Raw genomic sequence first — 16096 nt, forward strand, 5'->3', positions numbered from 1 at the left:
TCCACTTACTATACGTTCTTTTTTCTTCATTGCAGAAACATCATTATCGAGAATTGACACCGCAGGCTCAACTAAGCTTGGGACAAATTCCAGATAAATTTACAGCGTATTGGTTGAATAGATTTCCAGCTTTGTTGAATCACGCGTGGTGTGCGATGCAGAGTTGTCGTGATGATCCTAGTTTAAGACAGTACTATGATCCCGAGTTTCAATTTCCTTTTGAGGTTGATAGTATAGACGTTTCACAGAAGTTAGAAAAATCATCTGTTCCGTCATGGAGAATACGTGATGCGGTCAATTGGAGTCCAAATCGAGGAAAATATAGGGGACAGAAAAAACGACAAGAACGACGAAAAGCGGTGGAATCTGTCCCCTGGACGTTGCCTCCGGTGAGTTAAGGTAATAAGAATGTTAGTATTCTCTAGTTACGAATAGGAATAATATTACAAAGCTAATTTTTAAAAATACACTACCTGATTTGAAATAGATTATGCACATAGAAGAGATGGTCTACTATTGAACTCAAAATTTATTTATCGATACTGCTGCTCAATTTTTGGCTCTGAAGAGAAAATGTGAACGGTTTATAATAACGATCAATCCACAAGGCGATTTATTTTCTTAATATTAAAGTCCGTTATAAAAAGCAGTGCCAAAATTTCAGTACTTAGAGTACATAAATACATTGTATTGTTGAGTGGCCTTAAGGAATGCCGAATAGTAGACTAAGCATGCCGAATAGTAGACTACGCGATTTTTCTATCTTTAAAGATACCCTTTTGGTCTACGAATTCATAAATTATGCGAATCGAAAATTCTTACAATACAAACGTCATAGAACTTTGTTCAAGAGTTTTTGTATTCCTTGGGGGTCACTGACGTTTAAATTAAATACGTTTGAAGTAAGAAATTAATACAGCGAAATTCTAAAAAAGAAAATATCTGTTCTCCAACAGTAGTTAGTTGACTTACTTACCTACCTAGTTACTAATAGGGTGGGAATCAAGGGTACTTAGTAACTCAGAATTGGGATAAATATCCAGGATCGAGTAGAGTGTATTTTTTTACCTGTGATCACTTTATGTCTGTAGTGAAAAATTATCTGCTGATATATGAACTGAGAGCTGTACAATGCCGGGTTTGATTGCTCAGACATTGTGTAAGTACATATAATAGCATGAAATAAAGGTAAAAGACAGGAATTAGCGACTTAAAACAATAGTGAAATCTCATTGAAAAAATTTCTCTCTATATCAAAAAAAAATAAAATAAAATAAAAAGCAATACAACGCAGTACTAATATACCTGATGCAACTGTTTCAAGTATTAGAGTTTACCGATAAAAACGCTCTGATACGCTCAACCGTGGCATGATGTAAAATTATGTGCTCATCGTCAAACGGACATTGTTTTTATGTATATCACATTTTATATCAACATTTTCAATGTTGAAAAACAAATTTTAAGTCATGCCAACTTGTTGCACCGATAGAAATCGTTGCAAGAGTATGTAAAAAAGTATCAGTAGTTTGATTTAATGTCTATGTTGTGATTATGGAGTTGGGGTAGTCGAAATATTTGAATGAAACAGAGTTTGCTTGAGATTTTATAGATCGTTGATTAGTTAAAATTGTCCGAATTACACAATCGACAAAAAGATGTCTGGTTTAACAAAATAAAAGTACTCTAGTGATCTGTTGTGATAACTCGGAAAAAATTGTATCATAAGTCACGAAAAATCTAATTAATCTATGCGTAGAACAAGTTATGTATCTTTTAACGATATTGTAGAAATGACGATATCTATTTATGTATTGTTTAATTCATACACATACAAGATACACAGACTCAAAAATCGTTTTTGCATGTATACAAAAGCTTGGATGTGGGGAACTGCGACGGTTTTGAGTTTTATACGATTATTTACTCAAATTATTTCTAAAGATTATAAACTTGGATATATTGATAAGACACATTTTTTAAACATTCTAAAAGCCGCATTGGAAAACCTGTTTTAACGTATAGAAGAGGTCAATTAATTTATAGCTGGCAATCAGATGTCAGGATCCGTCAGAGTGTGCAATGCTTAAATCTGTTTCTGAATCAAAATATCTTTACAGATTTTATCTTGAGATATTACGTTTTAACTGATTGTGAAGCACAATTAGTTTAGATTGGATTATATTTATATCAGTGAAATTTTATCCAAACATGGAATGTATATTTTGAGGATGACCAATTACGTGTTAATTGATTACGAATAACAGTCAATAATGACAAGCATAATATATATTTAAGTAACATGTTTGCAAATACTATATAAAACTGTACATAGCAAAAAAATGGTATATTATATATTATATTTTACACGATTCATACATTATTGTATATACTATACATATTAAAGTTTGTGGTAAAATAAAAACTAAAGAATCAGTCTAATTATTAATGTTTGTCGCGATTTCATTATTCATGTGTAATCTGTAATTTGTAACGAAATTTTGGTACGCATGCATTATTGCTTATGTTGATTTGTACTTAAGCTCGTGGCTAACAGCTGAAAAGAAAAAAAAGGACCTAAATTCGATAAAACTAAAAATTGTAGCCTATCAGCGTGATTCAAGATATAAAATAACTTGAGTATAAACTACAGCTATTCTTTTTCATCTTTGAGAGCACTTTCTTCAGTGAACTGTATTCACAAATGTTAAACACTGGTAATAATACAAATTTCAATAACGATTGTTGGTTCCTCAAAGAACATGGCCATTTAGTGACTTATTTCACGAATATTAAGTATTAATATAAACATTGGTACTGTTTATTAGGCAATATGCGTAGTCTACTGCTTTGGTATGTAATTTTTATAACAGCTGCAACAAATAGCTAAGTAGAAACAGCGGTTTGTTCATTCAGTATTCTAGCTATACTGACCATAACTTTTTCTTCAGCTTCTTCTAGTGCAGTGATGGCTTTCGAATTACGAATCTTAGGATTAGCTCCATGTCTAACTAACAATTCAACAAGTTTTGCATTGCCTGTCCTGGAAGCTAAATGGAGCGGAGTGTCTCCAAAATTATCCTTAACATTGACATCGCATTCTCCGCTATTTAAAAGTATTTTTGTTACAGCAAGTCGACCATTTAAACATGCGAAATGCAACGGGGTTTGCCCTCTGGACTTTGTTTTAAAACCAAGCTTTGCACCTGCGTCTAACAGTAACTGAACAAACTCTGCACGACCAGTTGCACTGGCAATATGCAAAGCAGTCTGGCCATCACCACCACGACTATTTATTCCTAAGGCAGGCTTCCGCTGATGTTCCTCGGGAACTTCTTCTATCAAGGTACACTGTTCACAGTTACAAAGTGGGTGGCACATCGCAGGTGCTGTAGTTTGTACAAGCTTCTGATCAGGTCCCTCTAAGCCGAGATAGTAGTAAGCCAGTCTAAGATCACCTACAGAAATTGCTGACAAGAGTCTTTCAATTCTGCGAAGTCTCTCTGTGGAATAAGGTGGCTCAAATTGCTTCTCGGTTTTCAACGACTGCGTCATCGCCGGTGAAGATTGGGTTGGCACCAGGCGAGGTGTCGAAAAAAATTCTCTGTGCGCCGCAGTTTCCAATAACTTAGAGATGCTAGTACTGTGTGCTAGCACCAACGGAGTTTGGCCTCTTCTGTTAACAGCTCTGGGTTGCGCTCCGTGTTCCAGAAGGATTTCCACTATTCCAGTATAGCCCCATTTTGAGGAGTAATGAAGCGGCGTGTCTCCATTAGTGTTTGATGAATTTGGATCTATCGGACATTTAGTGTGCTCCAAAAAGTATAAGATTGCCTTGACACAGGCTTCGTGACCATTATCAGCCGCTAAATGGAGGACAGTGTTCCCGTGAGCATCTGTGATTCTCGGGTCGGCATCAGCATGAAGTAATAAGAGTAATGTATTCTGGTGTCCTCTGGCAGCTGAACAGTGCAAAGCAGTAGTACCATCCGCATCAACTTCATCAACATTACTTCCGTGACTTATAAGCAGGTCCACCATGTTAGCCTGACCGTATAAAGCTGCGATATGAAGGGCCGTTAATCCTCTGTCATCTCTGGAATTAACGGTAGGTAAACTGAACCTTGCGTCCCTGGCTAAACTTTTTTCGCACGATTCACAGCAGCATAAAGGATGACATAGCTTAACATTTGGCGGTCTAATTTTATCTATAGTTTCCTTGGACAGTATTCTCTCAACTTCTGACGTATTTCCGTGTTTTACTTGGTCAAAAAAATGACTGATTGATACTTCATCCACTCTGTTTTCTTCCAGCTCGTCTTTACCAGACACGTATTCATACGTGCCGTCTGCCTCAGGGTGGACTGATCCTGTCAACATTCCAGATTTGATATGCTCAACGGCTGCCTCAAGAGAAGTAACCAAAAAGCCAGCTTCATCAGTTTCATATTCTGAGGTCGATGAAAACCTAAACTGTTTTATAAACGTTAGCTGAGCTATCCAATTAGGCAGACCCGCTCTTATCACCAAGAATATAAGAACTGGAAGCAAATCGTCTGATGAAACTGAACTCTCACCTTGTGATGCAAAGTGAACCGCACGTTTAAGGCAGCCTATTTTTCCCAGAACCGTTGCGAAACCATCGAGCCTTGCCAGCTCCAATTTTCCTCTAACTGCGCCGCCGTAAAGATCAGATCTGACGCCCAGGTCCCGTAGTTGCAATTCGTGCAGGTTTTTAATCGTTTTATTAAGACACGCATCATCAAAGGCGGTGCAAGCGGAAACATATTTTGGTAAGAGGTTCCTCAAGCCGTAAAGAACATATGTTTCCACCGCGACTTTTATACCGTTGAGAAAATGCCTACTGGCAGTTGTTTTCTCCCTCAATCTCGAATCCCTGAGAACAATGCGAAGGCTTTTCGCATACAAACCAGCAACAAGATCACGCTGAGTTTGCAACGGTTTATCTTCAAGCTGATCCTGGTCAGTTTGTTGATATTCTTTAACCGCATTATCCAGCTCTTCGAGCACCTCCTTGTTCAATATCTCCGTCCAGAGAAAATCTACGCATTCTCTGAGATTTGTCAAAGTGGGCAGGGACTCGTACGAAGTGATAGAACTTCGCTCCAGAATCCGCTCGACACACCATATTCGATACTTCTGTGAATCTTCGGTATAGAAGGTTTCCTCGAATAATATATGCGCTGTGCATGGCTTTGCGATATCGTAATCTACAGTTAGGACCCTGTTGCATAGCCTCACTTCCTTGCCAGTCAATGTTCGGAAGTGAGTAGCTGGCAGCTCTTCGCTTGGTACCAAAATGTGCCCGAGGAAGTCGTCGGCCAGGAGAGAGCCTCGGGAAAAGCTGCCTGAACGAGGAACGCAAATGACCCAACCCTCGTTTACCGCCTTTTCAAATACACTCGTGTACTCATGCTGCAATTGTTGAAAAAATATATTCACGTTCAGATCCTCGTCGTAATTTGATTCCATATCTTTTATATGATCCCATGCGTTTGTCGCTGATGATGAGGTGTCTCGATTTTTAACGAAATATAAATTGCTGTGCAAAGAATATGGGAAAAATATCTTGTTACGACATTTATTCGATTTACGTCGAGGTTGCTTTCGACGCCAAAGGCCTAAAGGCACAGGAACGTCAAAAAAGTGCGAAAATAAGGTTAATACACAACGGCACATCAATGAAATTTATTTTATTCTTCGAATCCGTACACTTTTCGACAAAAGTATCGACTCTCCTTCACGTATTTCTTTCATTGCGTTTTATCGCTTTCGATTATAAATAATTGTTATTGTAATTTTTCTGCTTTCGCTGCTGTCAACGGTTACTTATCAACGACTTTTTGCCTTGTCTTATTTTATTTCTTATTTTTTTTTTAATATTGTTCACCAGTCGATAATTGACGCCTCTGACCCATACTGTTGCAAATCGAATCCAACAGATGGCAAGAGAGAAAAATATTTACAATCGGATAGATTGCATCAAAATGCATCGCTTTCGTATTGTTCTTTTTTTTTTTTAATTACTTGTTTTTTATTTTAACCTTCATTTTTAGAATTATTTAACGCGATGGATTATTAGAAACACGTGGACATCATAAATATAGTATTATATTGTAGTTTTATGTTTATTTGTAATATAATCTGCTATTAGTTATGTCGATATACGCTCAACAAGATTGCTTTAGACTTCTACGAATTTGTAAGTTGGGAATATTTTTTATCAGTTTATTTTGCGTTAGATACTTATTTTCTTTCCTATTATATACAAGCGACTTATGCAGCAGCTGCATGGTGATGTGTAAATTAAATTATATTACAGGACTCTGTGAGTGATCCAAATTGCTGGATTTTTCTCATTCAAAATTCTTCCCCCGTAATAAAAAATTATAATTTGACCAGCTAATCGGGAGCCGTAAAATATAACGCGAATATGTAATATTATGATTTTTTTTCATTCAACGTAAAAAGTACGATACTGCAGAAAAAATCTGATGATGGTTATAATAAGGTCGAGTTGAAAGGAGGCTCAACATTTCTTTCATTATAATTTTCCAATACTATCAGATAGGTAGCTGTTATTGTGATATTACGATCTAGTTTGGATAATTGTGAATTCGGCGCGTTGCTTCTGCGTGCATAATTATCAATCTAAAACAGGAAATAGTTATATATGCCATGCTCCCCATGCTTGATATAACTTGCACATTTTTCTGCAAATATTTTTGGAAATAGTTGCGATTCTTTATAATATCTTTAAATATCCCAGTAATTATATGAATTTTCAATCATTGGATAATAATTACTATTATCTCAATGATGTTTATTGACCGAATCAATTTTGCCGGCCATTTTGGCGTCTACAGAAGTTTCGTCGCTCGATAACTCTCGAAAATCGAAAACTGTTCACTTCCGTCATCTGGCTGCTCGCTACGCCGATATTCCGATTCTAAAATAAGGTGTCACCCGTCGTGTTACGCATAGTGAATAATTCTGATATTCATTGTTGTGAATAGTATCGCTGTTTACGGTTTTTCACAATGGGAGAGGACTTCAATGGAGGTGAGAATATCGTCCCTAAATCAAATACATATTCAGACTCCGTACTAACCTCCTCGGCGGTGGTCTCCTGGCGGTTTCTGCAACCTTATAATAAGATTCAGTAATGGCGGCAGCGTCTATTACACCGAGTAAACACACGGATTTTATTTCGTAACGTATACTTACATTCCAACCTTCCAACGATTTGCACCGTACGAAATTCGAAATTTAAATGGAATCTGATAAGCCTTCGAGCCGCCTTTCGCTGTCGGGATGAATTCCATGTTTGGCCCTATTATACTGGCAATCATCGTGGGCAGGGTTCTAAAATCTCGTCACAGTCACAATGTCATTTATTTCAGTTGTTAACAAGCCAGAAAGGTTCACTAGCCCTCGACTAGCGGTGATTTTTTCTTGACACTATTATTGTAAACTAATCAACTTGGTTATGATCCCTTGCACGAAAATTACTCTATATATTGTTTTTTTTTTTTTTTTGCCAATTTGCATTTGAAGTATTCATTTCGGAGAAATATGTTATGGCTTGGGTAGCGATGTTTGAATTTGAATTTCAAGGAACAATCCGATACTTGATAATTGTTTCATTTATTCGTTTCCTTTCTTTTTCTAAAATAAGTTGAAAACAATGTGTCTGCTTCCTTTAGTAAATAATTCCAGGAATAGATTAAGTTCAGAAATTATTAAGGTAACAACATTTATGGTAAAAGTAGATAAGGCTAAAATTAGTTGAGAAATGACTTGGGCAACAAGATTCATGTCAAAAAAAAAAAAAAATTAAACTTTCAATAATTCTATTATCATGACATGTGTACTGAGAATAGAAATAATAAAGCATGAATATCATTTTATTCACCAGAAGAGTCATTTGCAGATCGCGAGCGTCAGGAAAGAGGACCAGATAGAGAAAAGGATAGGGAAAGAGACAGAGATAGGAGGCACAGATCGAGGAGTCGGGACCGTAGGAAGCGGTCACGGTCTCGTTCAAAAGATCGTCGTGACAGAAAACGGAGCAGCTCACCTAAAAAGGGCCGCAGTTCTCGCAGGAGAAAACCCTCTCTTTATTGGGATGTTCCGCCACCAGGTTTCGAACACATCACACCATTACAGGTGATACAGTAATATAAAATTGTTTGTGGTTTTTGAAAATTCGAACGCTATTAGTTTCAATTTCAGAGCTTAAATTGATTCCAAATCTTATTCAATCTTTTTGTTTTTTATAGTACAAAGCTATGCAAGCTGCAGGACAAATTCCAGCGAACATTGTAGCTGATACCCCTCAGGCAGCAGTACCTGTTGTGGGCAGCACAATAACACGTCAGGCTAGGAGACTTTATGTCGGAAACATTCCATTCGGAGTTACAGAAGAGGAAATGATGGAGTTTTTCAACCAGCAGATGCACCTTTCCGGCCTTGCACAGGCTGCTGGAAATCCCGTACTCGCCTGCCAGATCAATCTTGATAAAAATTTTGCTTTCCTTGAGGTATTTACTCCGCATTTACTGGCTTTGACTAAATTGATTCTACTGAACCACTATGTCATTTGATGTATATTTCTTACAGTTCCGGTCCATTGATGAAACGACACAAGCAATGGCTTTCGACGGCATTAATTTCAAAGGACAAAGTTTGAAAATAAGGAGGCCGCACGATTACCAGCCGATGCCTGGCATGACAGATAACCCTAGCATGAACGTGCCAGGTACGATTCCTGGTATGTGCTTCTGGTCAGATTTAATGGCGCGTCAGAAATTGAGCACAACTTTTTTGGTCACATGGAGAACTTCTTTCTTTTTACAGATTCACCACACAAGATTTTCATTGGCGGTTTGCCCAACTACTTGAACGAGGAACAGGTATGTCAGCCAGATGTTTTAAGTACAAACTCAATATTTACTTGTTTGGGTTCATTATCATTTATTATCTGTGCATATTACGTGGGATGCTAATTCATTCATGAATTTTTGTTGAGAACGTTGGTTATTGCTTTGTGCAAACATATTTTTTTTTCTCGTTTGCTTTTGGAAAATTAATGTTGTAAGTTAGTCGCTTTAAACATAGCTCTTTCTCAGCTTTTAAGATTCAATGTGAAACTGATGAACTAACATACCGAATGCAAAGAAATTTTCAAATCGCTATTCCTCGAGTCATGATAAGACGGTAAACGCAAAATCCAGACTTGAAACATCCCCGTAATATTATTTGAAATATTTTTTAGTGAACACTGGTGGGGGTTTGAGGATCGGTATCGTTTCAACAAATAAATGTATATTACGATATCGTTTCTCACCGCTACAAGTGAGAAGAAATCATTAAATTGTAAACTAGGTATTTAGCGATCTGGCAGAGACTCTGCGTACAACACCCGTGTGTGAGAGATTCCTGAGAGGTATGTATTGTTCCGATTTCAGCGTCGTTTAGGGTCGTTTAGCTAGCATAGAAATGTAGGGGTTCATTTTTCATTTTGCCTCTTCTACGAGATTTCGAATGAAGTTACGCCTTTGTATTTTTGTCCATCCAGGAAACTCATTGACCTTCGCATTTAATCAATTTTCCGCGAATTTCGAAATCAGATAAGACTGTACTTGAAAGGTGTGTGCAAAGATTGTCGATGTGCAAAAGATTTTTTGATTCATTCAAAATATCGAGTATTAAGCATGTCGTACAGTTAGGGCAAAGAGGCTAGTGGCGTTACAGCTTTTAGGTGGCACGCTGTCGCAGTGACGTTTTTCTTTTACAGCCTTTCTAGGTACATTCATTCGTTCGTACGGTGGATCCAGCCGATTGTAATTTTTATCCTAAGGATTTAGACATTTTTTTTTTTTTTTGTATCAAAGGAAATGGTCAAACTGAAGCTGGCAGGGCGGGCAGGGGGGTCATTTCAGCCATCTCAACACGTCTGGATATTCAATTGTAACAAAACAAAATGAATAATTGCTTTCAATTCTTATTTGCAAAAAAGGAAACTCTACGAAATGTTTATTCACAAGGTGAATGAGATGAAGGGAGAAATGGTACAATGTTGGTCATATAACTTGCTTTCCTTTCTGAATCGTATATTTTTTTTTTTTGCTCATAAGCTAAAGTTGGAAGCAATTCAATTCTGGTATTTTGTTAGAATTTCATGTCTGGCTGTTGAATATTTTTTTTTTTTTTTAGGTCTGCGGGAGAAATGAGTGGACAGTCCATAGAGAATTGGGTATTTTTTTGGGTGGGTTTACAGGTATTTTTTTAGGTGCATCTGGTTATGACTACAGATTTTTATCCAGTATCATATATTTCAGGAATACTTTTTTTTCCTTCCTATTGCAGCTGTTTTCTTTACAGGCACGTTCTACGTATTTCAGGCATTCAACTTTTACAGGCCAATAATTGTATATTAAACGAAACTAATGTTTCTTTTCATGATAAAGTAAGGATTTAAAAAGTCAAAAAAAGTGTCTTGTTAAATTTATGATGAAAAGCATAACAGTGATCTTATAACCGTAACATAACAAAAGAAAAAGTACAAGAAATCAACAACAAAAATGAAAATCGTTTGGAAACATAAAGAAAATGTGGACTGATACCAGTGCTCTTTCTCCCCATTTCTTAGCTTAGGGTCGTGCCGATCAAAAGCATTCGCTTACCACTACCACTACTTCTACCACTACCACTACCACTTCTACTACTACTACTGAACATGACAAAATACTACACTTGCCGGAGTGCGGGTAGTCTGGTTTCTTGAGGCAAGTATTCATATCAGTTTGCTTGTTTTCACATTTTGGAAAGAGACTTTTGCAGCCACTTGGACGGCGACCGTTAAATGGCTTCTGAATTTGGTGCGTATCTTAGATTTTTAAGAGTTTCACGATGAACAGCACGTGATCCATACTTGTCAGACCTGGCTTTGGCCTCTATGTACAAATGTGTATGGAATTTAACTTTGCGCATCTTTGGATGTGTCAGTTATTTTTTTTGTATGGGAAGAGTTGACTTACTTGGTTGAAATTGTATAATTTACTGATACAAGTTTAACGTGCTGTTATCAACAAAAAAAAAAACTACAACGTTTCCAGTGTCTCTGACAAAATGTCAACACTGTAAGTAGACAAAAGGTATGGTAGTGCGCATTAGTGCAGTATACAACCCACGATTCTGTATTTTTATGTGTATATGCATATTAATACATTTATCACAAACCCTCACCTTAACGCACTTCGTGTTGCATTTGGTACAAACTTTATATTCAAGAGTTTGTATTTCATGTATCGAAATGCGTTATCTTCTCATGTACAAATTTTATCCATATCATTTAATTACGTTTAAAAATAGATAGACGAGCGCATTGGCGTGCTAAACATTCAACATTCTACACATTCGATTTTTTAATGATTATTTCGAAATGCAAACTTTGTTAAAACAAAACATTGAAATAGTCGATTTATTTCTCTCAGTGGAAACGAAAATCCCTATTCAATTTATTTTCTACAAGTGTTTGCCTGTAGTTAATAGATTGTAACGATACGCGATTTCCATTTAAATTGGTTTAACAATCAGTAATAAATTCCTCCTTTTTGTTACTTGAACAATAAACTTTTTCCATCACAATTTATTTGTAATTATCTTAATAGTATATGATACATCATCAGTAAATATAAGTATATTGTGACATTTATGAAAGCAATGAAAGTAAACAGAACACTTGCTGGGGCTAGTGGTTGTAGATGATCTTAAAAAATTGCACAAGAAAGAAACAGGTGAACCACATAGATTATAGATCAATTCTTCAATTCTTTTTATAAATAAACAATATACGCGAAAAAAAGTAGATTGCTATTGTACCAGATTCTTGCCATTGATATACGAAGTATTTGAATATTCATAATCATGATAGAGCCAATTTTGTTTCTTTTTTTGCGTTCAATTCGATTCGTTGATATCTGCTGAGAATATGCCAGACTTTGACAAAAAAAAAGTGAGCAAAATCGTTATGTTTCAAAATAGACATTCCACCTTCAAATTTAATCAGGATACCTCGGAATTAATACTTGAAATGATTGATAATGGAATAACAGGTGAAGGAACTCCTGATGAGCTTTGGACAACTCCGGGCATTCAACTTGGTGAAGGATTCAGCTACAGGATTATCGAAAGGATACGCATTTTGCGAGTACGTTGATGTCACGATGACCGATCAAGCTATAGCTGGGCTCAATGGGATGCAGCTTGGGGATAAAAAACTTATTGTACAACGGGCCAGCGTCGGAGCTAAGAATCCAATGATCGGCGCTCAGGCTCCAGTTCAAATTCAAGTTCCTGGTCTCTCGATGGTTGGCACTAGCGGTCCAGCTACCGAGGTACAGGGGATATTTGTTTTTTTGAAGAAGTTCTCTTTTTGTCGTGATCGTCAGATCAAATTGAACCTTTACTTGAACTACTTCAATAAAATTTTTCTAGGTGTTATGCTTACTCAATATGGTAACACCTGAGGAATTAATGGAAGAGGAGGAGTATGAAGATATTCTTGAAGACATCAAGGAGGAGTGCAACAAATATGGAGTCGTTCGGTCAGTAGAAATTCCTAGGCCCATCGAAGGCGTTGATGTTCCTGGATGTGGAAAGGTTCGGCGTTTTATCAATATTTATGCAATTATTTACAGCATGATGAATCGTTCTCCGAATTTCATCGATTAACTGCCATATTGTCTGTAAAACTATGTCTAATCAATGATTAATTTCGTTCTAGGTTTTTGTTGAGTTCAACAGCGTGATAGACTGTCAAAAGGCACAGCAAACATTGACTGGACGAAAGTTCAACAATAGAGTCGTTGTAACGTCCTATTTTGACCCTGACAAGTACCATCGCCGAGAATTTTAAAAATATATGAGTTCCATTCCTCGTAACAGTCAATAAATAATCAGAAATTGAACGCAATTGTCATTGTAGCAAAAATTTTGTCTACTTGTATGTTATTCGTTAATTGATATGCTTTTAACTATGATCAAGTGCTACTAAATCAGTGTATTGATATTATTTTTAAAGTATTCTTAGTTTCCCACTTTTCAAATGATTAGAAGAAGTTGTATCTCATTTAAATTTAACATTTTTTTTTTTTCTTTCTATGCTGGACCATCCATTGGGCGTTTCCCTTTTTTTTAAATATCTCTCTGCTTTTGCTCTCTCTTCTTGTGAATCATATACAAAAGCAACATTACTACGGTAAATATGGCTATGGCTAACAGAATCAGTACCTTGCGCGATAACATGAGATTAAACGTTGCCTTCGATATTTCCCTCTTCTTAGTTTTATATAAATATCAAAGGCAAAGTTTGTGCTTACGTGACAATGGTCTATTGACGATTTTCAAGACGTATCCAGCGTTCTTCACAACGGAGTAACAATTATCTACTAATTATCACGAGCTTTGAGAGCAATTCATTTAATATTGAAGCAAATACGAGCAGAACTCTTATAATAATATTGTTTCTTTGTGAGTCGCAAAATTGTCGTTTCGTGCTTTAATTTAATACGGGCACAAGGTACGGTCTCTTTTTTATGGCTTCCTTGTGATCTGTACGGAAATCAGCGGTTACCTTTCCGTATGAATATAAGGTCATTTGTTTTTCATAATAATTTCTTTCAAGTGGAACCAATGCTCTTGAGAGTTGAATATTTGCTTCAGCAAGTCGACAAATAATGATTGATTGAACATTATTTATAATGAATAATTAATACCTATGTGTCCCCGAAAAGTAGGGGAAAAATCTTGCGCAAAATATGTTATTTATTTAATATATACATGATTTATGGTGAATTTTATTAATATGCCATGCATTATTATTTGAAAATTAATACAATTGGTAGAATATATTACCTAGATTTTGTCGCTACTGCCTAAAGTATAGGCTAACGTCCAATCAGTATAAATAAAATTAAAAGAAAAAAAATAATGACTACATTGAAACAAAGAATCCTAATTTTTCGCTCTTTATTGGCAAAGACATACATGTAAATATAAATATAATATAGAAAGGGTATAAATAAAATTTGTATCATCTTGAGTGGGAATAACAAGTTTTTTGTTTTATTGTATGATGTTTAATCAGAACGCCACAGAGACGTAATAGAGAATTTTTTAGATCGGATTCCAAAAAAAAAATTTTCGTTTCTTCGCCTATAAGAATAACATTATATTGACGTAAAATTAAATGTATCAAGACGATGTAATAAATGGGTGATTATTTGAGTGTGTTAGTAGAAATTAAATTTCTTGTTGCAACGCAGGCTGGTAAGAACTGTCTGTATCCACGCTGTCCACTACCAGCCTTTTTAGCAGGCCGTAGAAACCAGCACCGATAATCAGCATTCCAATACCGGTCATCAAAACTATTGACCAAGCTGGAATTGCGGTGCCTCCTGAAATATGATCAGAGTTAAGTTTTCAATTGTATTTTTCTATAAAAAACGTAAAACTTGTCGTGATTGTTTGTATTTTAATTTACTTACTGTAGTAACGTCTGGTTATTGTTTTACGTCCTCTGAGAATTTTACGCCTTGCTTCAACTTCTTCCATGAACATTCCCATGATCACTGTATTACATGAGGAGATCAAACGTGTAGATTAATGGATGAATAATGATTTATTGATATCGAGTGAAATACTTAGTTAGCATTTTTGCGAGGTATATTTTTGATTTTACTTCGTTAGGACGAAGTTTGAGGACGTGAAATTGTACAATTTTTATTCTAATGTGACTGTAATTCGCAAAATGAGAATAACTGCAACAAAATATCAAACAACATTGGATCATTGCAAGATATTCGGTAGTTTCATTAGAACATGAAGAAGAATTGACCCACGGCTAGTTTTCGGTTGACGAAGAAGCAATACATTGCCTTGCTATCCTTTACATTCAATAGCGAATTAGCACTTTGTACAATTTTAAAAAAATTGTTACATTGATCGGACAAAATTGTTCAGCGTATAAGTATCTTAGGAGTAATCCTAAGTAATATGGAGTAATTTTGCTTATATATATAAATTATATAAATTATCGCAGTGATAAACTTACATAGACCAATGGCAAAGTAGTACAAAATACTTTTGGCACGCATTTTTTATGATTTTTCTTTTCACTTTTCACTATTAAACTCTACACGAATTGCACACAATCCAGCGTTGAAGGCTGCTTCTCACCGAATGTAGCACGCCTCTTTTTACCAAAGATAGCCTCATGAATCAACAGATAAGAGATACCGGTAATCAAGTACTTTATCTGGCTGACACATCCAGATAAGTTATTCGACAGTAGTGTGTGAGAGAGGTGTTGTGATTCTACGTAGATTTCGAAACTGTGCGTATGTGTTTCAAAGATTCCACTGCATGCGAGCGATTGGAAAAGAAGTCATACATGTATATTCTATATACTCATCTACTTTTTATATTGCCAACATTGACGATATGCATTGTGATGAATCGCATAAGTGACTTTTTAGCTGTCAACGAGTCTGATCAGGGGTGACAGCCGGAAAACTAAGATAATTCTTCGCATCTCCTCAACTGTTGGTCCTACGCTGTGCCGCATGTCTTTTTTGCAACCCTGAGGGCCAAATTAGTCTGGAAAGGGACGTTTGAAACGATTCTGAAATGAAAAATCATTGGCTCTGGAAAAGTAGTAATAACCCCTGTGCGGTTTTTCGGTATATTTTTGGATGATTGACAAAATGCGATGATGATTACATTGTTATCCTATACCGACGTAATTTTGCGAGAGGAATCGATTGGGCGCAGTCCCGATACGCAGTGATCAACGCATCAAAAGTTACAGCCAAAAAACGAGACCTGCGTTTTTGACATTTTTCAGCTGATGCTCTTTGCTTCGTAATTTCTCTGCCGTTGGTCCCACGCTTTTTTCGCTGCGTTTTCTGAGTTCCTAGGGGTCCAATTAGTCAGGAAAGGGTCATAAAAATCGAATCTGAGATCAAAAATTTTCGGTTCCGAAAATGAAGAAAAAAGTAAGGCTAACCCC

General features: G+C 36.3%; 4 protein-coding genes across 7 annotated transcripts in view; 2 read left to right on the top strand and 2 right to left on the bottom strand.

The window, feature by feature from the left end:
- Positions 1-2449, top strand: part of Ire1 (serine/threonine-protein kinase/endoribonuclease Ire1) — a 7280-nt gene extending 4831 nt beyond the window's left edge. The window contains exon 13 of the mRNA XM_046610464.2: positions 36-2449. Within this exon, the coding sequence (XP_046466420.1) occupies positions 36-398 (363 nt within the window). The 3' untranslated portion in view covers positions 399-2449. The remainder of the gene's footprint in view (positions 1-35) is intronic.
- Positions 1987-7057, bottom strand: LOC124211419 (ankyrin repeat domain-containing protein 27-like). Its single transcript, XM_046610465.2, has one exon. The coding sequence runs from the start codon at positions 5698-5700 to the stop codon at positions 2887-2889; it is 2814 nt and encodes a 937-aa protein (XP_046466421.1). The 5' UTR covers positions 5701-7057; the 3' UTR covers positions 1987-2886.
- U2af50 (U2 small nuclear riboprotein auxiliary factor 50) lies at positions 6924-14212 on the top strand. 4 transcript variants are annotated; one of them, XM_046610476.2, is made up of 8 exons: positions 6924-7083; positions 7940-8190; positions 8304-8564; positions 8644-8794; positions 8881-8936; positions 12141-12422; positions 12523-12687; positions 12812-14212. In XM_046610476.2, the coding sequence occupies exons 1-8, from the start codon at positions 7062-7064 to the stop codon at positions 12941-12943; spliced, it is 1320 nt and encodes a 439-aa protein (XP_046466432.1). In that variant the 5' UTR covers positions 6924-7061; the 3' UTR covers positions 12944-14212. The 4 variants fall into 4 exon arrangements, with proteins under 4 accessions (XP_046466432.1, XP_046466434.1, XP_046466435.1 ...); XM_046610478.2 differs by having other exon boundaries at positions 8644-8782; XM_046610479.2 differs by having other exon boundaries at positions 7955-8190.
- hoka lies at positions 13231-15274 on the bottom strand. The gene is made up of 3 exons (XM_046610490.2): positions 15140-15274; positions 14574-14657; positions 13231-14483 (listed from the first exon to the last, which is right to left on the bottom strand). The coding sequence occupies exons 1-3, from the start codon at positions 15180-15182 to the stop codon at positions 14329-14331; spliced, it is 282 nt and encodes a 93-aa protein (XP_046466446.1). The 5' UTR covers positions 15183-15274; the 3' UTR covers positions 13231-14328.
- Between the last annotated feature and the right edge of the window lie 822 nt (positions 15275-16096).

This window comes from Neodiprion pinetum, chromosome 2 (assembly GCF_021155775.2).
Source record: "Neodiprion pinetum isolate iyNeoPine1 chromosome 2, iyNeoPine1.2, whole genome shotgun sequence".
NCBI lineage: Eukaryota > Metazoa > Arthropoda > Insecta > Hymenoptera > Diprionidae > Neodiprion > Neodiprion pinetum.

Excerpts from the sequence above, each read along its gene's own strand:
- LOC124211419 (XM_046610465.2), bottom strand. The coding sequence starts at position 5,700 with ATGTGCCGTTGTGTATTAACCTTATTTTCGCACTTTTTTGACGTTCCT.
- U2af50 (XM_046610476.2), top strand. The coding sequence starts at position 7,062 with ATGGGAGAGGACTTCAATGGAG. Across the intron at positions 8,795-8,880 it reads CGTGCCAGGTACGATTCCTG|ATTCACCACACAAGATTTTC; the intron begins GTATGTGCTTCT and ends TTCTTTTTACAG. Across the intron at positions 12,688-12,811 it reads ATGTTCCTGGATGTGGAAAG|GTTTTTGTTGAGTTCAACAG; the intron begins GTTCGGCGTTTT and ends ATTTCGTTCTAG.
- hoka (XM_046610490.2), bottom strand. The coding sequence starts at position 15,182 with ATGCGTGCCAAAAGTATTTTGTACTACTTTGCCATTGGTCTAT. Across the intron at positions 14,658-15,139 it reads CTACTTTGCCATTGGTCTAT|TGATCATGGGAATGTTCATG; the intron begins GTAAGTTTATCA and ends CATGTAATACAG. Across the intron at positions 14,484-14,573 it reads AATAACCAGACGTTACTACA|GAGGCACCGCAATTCCAGCT; the intron begins GTAAGTAAATTA and ends ATCATATTTCAG.